The sequence below is a fragment of the Pituophis catenifer genome, unplaced genomic scaffold (assembly GCF_029215685.1).
Source record: "Pituophis catenifer annectens isolate HBS135680 unplaced genomic scaffold, rPitCat1.0.hap2 SCAF_13, whole genome shotgun sequence".
NCBI lineage: Eukaryota > Metazoa > Chordata > Lepidosauria > Squamata > Colubridae > Pituophis > Pituophis catenifer.
In genome coordinates, this window is record NW_027256893.1 from 8,550,060 (window position 1) to 8,553,720 (window position 3,661).

Consider the following 3,661-nt stretch of genomic DNA (forward strand, 5'->3'; position numbering starts at 1 on the left):
CTGAAGGAAGCTTGAAGCAGCTTCTCTTTCCCTCCCTCCCCTCCCCCAATTATAACTCTCAAAATATAAAATATAGACCATCTGTATTTAACTCGGAAACACACACTTTTCAAAAAATAATCCTCTGGCGACGTGAGTATAAATCGGGAGCATCTCACAACTCAGTGACAGCAAGGGAAGAATTAGCAGAGAAAGAGATACCCGTGAAAACACTAAAGAAAGGTTTTATGGTCCAGACCAGCTTGAGAGAGAGAGAGAGAGAGAGAAAGAGAGAGAGAAGGCTGTGGGAATTTGAATCAAGTCAGAAGTTCCCAGATGTTGAAAAATCTCAGTGATAACCTTTCAGGCACGAAGGTGCAGAGCCTTTGATGGAACAGAAGTACAAGGCCAAGATCCGTCAAACCGGAGCACAACCAGACACGGATAAGACTGCTCCCAACACAGCTTTGGAATGGTTAGTGGAGATCATCTACACGGTTAGACAAATGTTGCAAGAAAGAGCAGGCAGGCATGCAAAACAGGAAATCTTTTTTTGGCCCTTTCTTCAACCTTTGGGATTTCTTTCCAAGGCAGTTCTGATCCAGGGCTTGTGATTTTTTTCCTTTCTTTCTTCTTTCCATTGCTGGCCGCATTTTTTTTTTTTAAAAAAATAAAATTCTGTCCCATCCATCTTCCTCATTCTGGTGTTCTTCAGAAGTGCCAGACTTTTGATTCTCCAAGGACGCCTGGATGCCCTTGAATTATGTGAAGTCCAACAGCTCTGAGGAGCACACCTGAAAAAGGATGTGTGTTGTCTTTGCCAGCTAAACAAACTTTCATTTGTTCCCTTTTTTTTGAAGGGGGGGGGAAGAGAAGGTACAGTAGATTTGACAGGAGGCTGAAAAAGCTGTATTTAAGGAGGAAGTGAAAATGGGTTGCGACCTCACCAGTGTCCGGCCAATCTGAGGGAGGCACTCTTATGACTCTCTTCCTCCCCCGGATATGGTTGTCCCTGATTTTTTTTTTTTATTATTATTATTTAGAAGATTGTTTCATTTAAGGCAGAGGTCTTCAAACTTGGCAGCTTTAAGACTTGTGGACTTCCACTCCAGCATAGCTGGCTGGAGAATTCTGGGAGTTGAAGTCCACAAGTCTTAAAGCTGCCAAGTTTGAAGACCTTTGATTTAAGGATAAACCAATGGGGTAACTTTTGCCAGAAATTTGCATTTCAAATCACCTGGGCAATTTATGCCTGGACCATCTCAAATGCAGAAAAAGGCTTTATGCAGCGGGACCATCTCCCTTCTTGAAAACTCTCCCCCCCACCCAATAGAAAAGTGACCTGTGTAGGAGAAAAGCTTGTCTTCATTCTAACTGTTTCCATGATGGAGGATTTTCTTTTCTTCCAAAGAGACAGCAGAGCAGGCAGCCGTTTTTCGGCTTCCTCCAGCAATTCTAAAGAGTACAGATTAGGCATTTCAAGAAGTCAGATATTTAATCGGATTTACTCTGGAATGGCAGGTCAAGGAGCTGGCAAAAGGAAGAGGTCTCTGGCAGGTTAATTAGGGGGCAAGTCCAAGGGAACAATCCCAGCCCTTCCCAACCTCTTGGGGGAAAAAATGCACCCCCAAAAGGGAAGTCAAGGCATCATCTACTGGGAATCAAGCTTGACTCAATGAGTTGAATTGCCTTGATGTACAATATACTCGACTAGCCTAGTTGGTGGGATTTCTCAGTGGTCTCCCATTCAAGCTCTAACCAAACCAAGCACAGCTTAGTTTCCAAGCCCGGAGAAGGGGACATAGGGGGCTGCCCAGGTCAAACCCCTCGGGAGAACCATTCTTCTGCACAGTTGCCATCCGAAGGGCGATTTTCCACTTTAGCATTTAAATAAAAATTGGGGAAGGGGGGGGAGGCTGTCACATTTCCGCGCCCCTCGATCTTCCTCCCCGTCCCATCTCCAAGGGGCGCTCCTGCCCTTTCCCCGCCGAAGGAAGGAAGGAAGGAAGGAAGGAAGGAAGGCGCCCGCTTTCCCGCCGGGGGAGAAAACCCGAGCCAAGCCCGGTTCAGATAAAGTGGATCCAGGCGCCGCCGCCTTCGGGTTCCTGACCGCCGGGCCGCTGCCTTCCTCGCAGTTTGTAGTTGTGGCCGTCGTTGTTGTCCCAATACTCGGTGTCGGCCACGCGGTAGCGGACGGCGAACTCGAGCAGCGTGGTGCCGGCGCCCACGGGCAGGTGGAAGGCGAAGCGGTCGGTCTGGGCGTCGTGGGCGGCGGCGGGCGGCGGCAGGTAAGCGGCGGGCACCTCGTTGCAGCTGGCCCAGCGGTTGAGCGTGTAGCGCACCGAGACGGTCTTCTCGTAAGCCAGGTTGAGGACGCGCACGGCGCCGCGCAGCCCGGCCGCCTCGGGGCGCACCCATTCCAGCTTCACTTTGTGCTGCCGGACGCGCTCCGAGAAGCCGGCACCGGCGCCGGGCTGCGGCGGGAAGAGAGGCTCCAGCACGGGCGCCGGCGGCCCGAACAGCACCGGCTCCAGCTCGCCCAGAGCCGGCGGTTTGCGCGTCTTGAGCAGATCCACGCCGCGCGGGAGAGGCGAGGCGGCCAGCGGGGCGGGAGGCGGCGGGACCTGCGGCACGTCGGCTTGGCAAAAGTGGCGCACGGCGATCAGCTCCAAGCCCAGCGAGTCGGCGAAGCGCACCGTCTTGCGCCGCGACGGGCTGTGTTGCAAAGCCGGCCGGAGCCCCCGCTCGCCCGGCGTGGGCAGGGATTTGGCGCGGCGGCGGAGGGTCGGGCTGGGCGGCACGGGCGGGAGCGTGGGCTCTCTGCCGCGGGTGGCCGGCGGCGGCGACTGCAGGGGCGGCGAAGGGGAGCGGGGTGGTGGTGGAGGAGGAGGAGGCGAGCGGGCGGCTTCGGCTTCGCGGGTGACGGGCGGCGAAGGGGGCGCGGGCAGCGGCTCCACCGCCTCGATCTCGGGGCTGCAGCCGCCTTTGCACTGCTCGGCCAGGCTGCCGTAGAGGCAGGCGCTGCAGCTGAAGTTCCGCGGGAGGTAGAGGCGCGGCGGCGGCGTGGGCACCGAGGCGTGCAGGGAGCCGGCCTTCTCCATCCTGCCGCGCGGCACCGGCTTCTCCTCGGTTGCAAGGGGGGTGGGGGGTGGAGGGGAGTCACTCGGCGGCTCCTCGGTTGCGCATAGCCGGCCTTGGCGCCTCTCCCGCGGCGGCCGCCAGCCGAGGCTCCTTGGAGCTGCTGCTGCTGCTCCTGCTGCGACTGTGCCCCGCGGCGGAGGTGCTGCAAGCGCCGCTGCTCTTGTGCCTCTGCGGCTACTGACGTCGCCGGAGCCCTGCAGTCAGCTAGAGACGCGCCGGGCCGCGGGTCGGGCCTCGCCGCCTCTTCGGCTCTGCCTCCCGCCCGCCCCCGCTCGCCGGCTCGGGCCGCTCGTCCTCCGCCTGCCCTCCCCGCGTCCTTCAGGCGGGGGATGCGGGCGAGGGCGGCGCGTGGGAAGCCCCCGCAGGAACAGCCGCTCGCTCAAAGCCGGCCGGGCCTGCGTGGCTCGGAGATCGGCCACGACCCCCGGTGGGAGCCGGGGGCCGCTTCGCCGGCAGCGCCTCTCCGCGAGTTCCTTTGGGGCAGAAGTGGTGGAGGGAGACCCCACCGCCGAAAGAGGGGAAATTCCGCCTTGGCTGCAGT

The 3,661-nt window shown here is 58.3% G+C and overlaps 1 protein-coding gene across 1 annotated transcript; it reads right to left on the bottom strand.

Annotated features, from left to right (window-relative positions):
• Positions 1-2,045: 2,045 nt before the first annotated feature.
• LOC139323712 (protein phosphatase 1 regulatory subunit 3E-like) lies at positions 2,046-3,080 on the bottom strand. Its single transcript, XM_070953169.1, has one exon. It carries the CDS (start codon positions 3,078-3,080, stop codon positions 2,046-2,048), a length of 1,035 nt encoding a protein of 344 aa, XP_070809270.1.
• Positions 3,081-3,661: the final 581 nt, after the last annotated feature.

Coding starts and splice junctions, on each gene's coding strand:
- LOC139323712 (XM_070953169.1), bottom strand. CDS start 3,080: ATGGAGAAGGCCGGCTCCCTGCACGCCTCGGTGCCCACGCCGCCGCCG.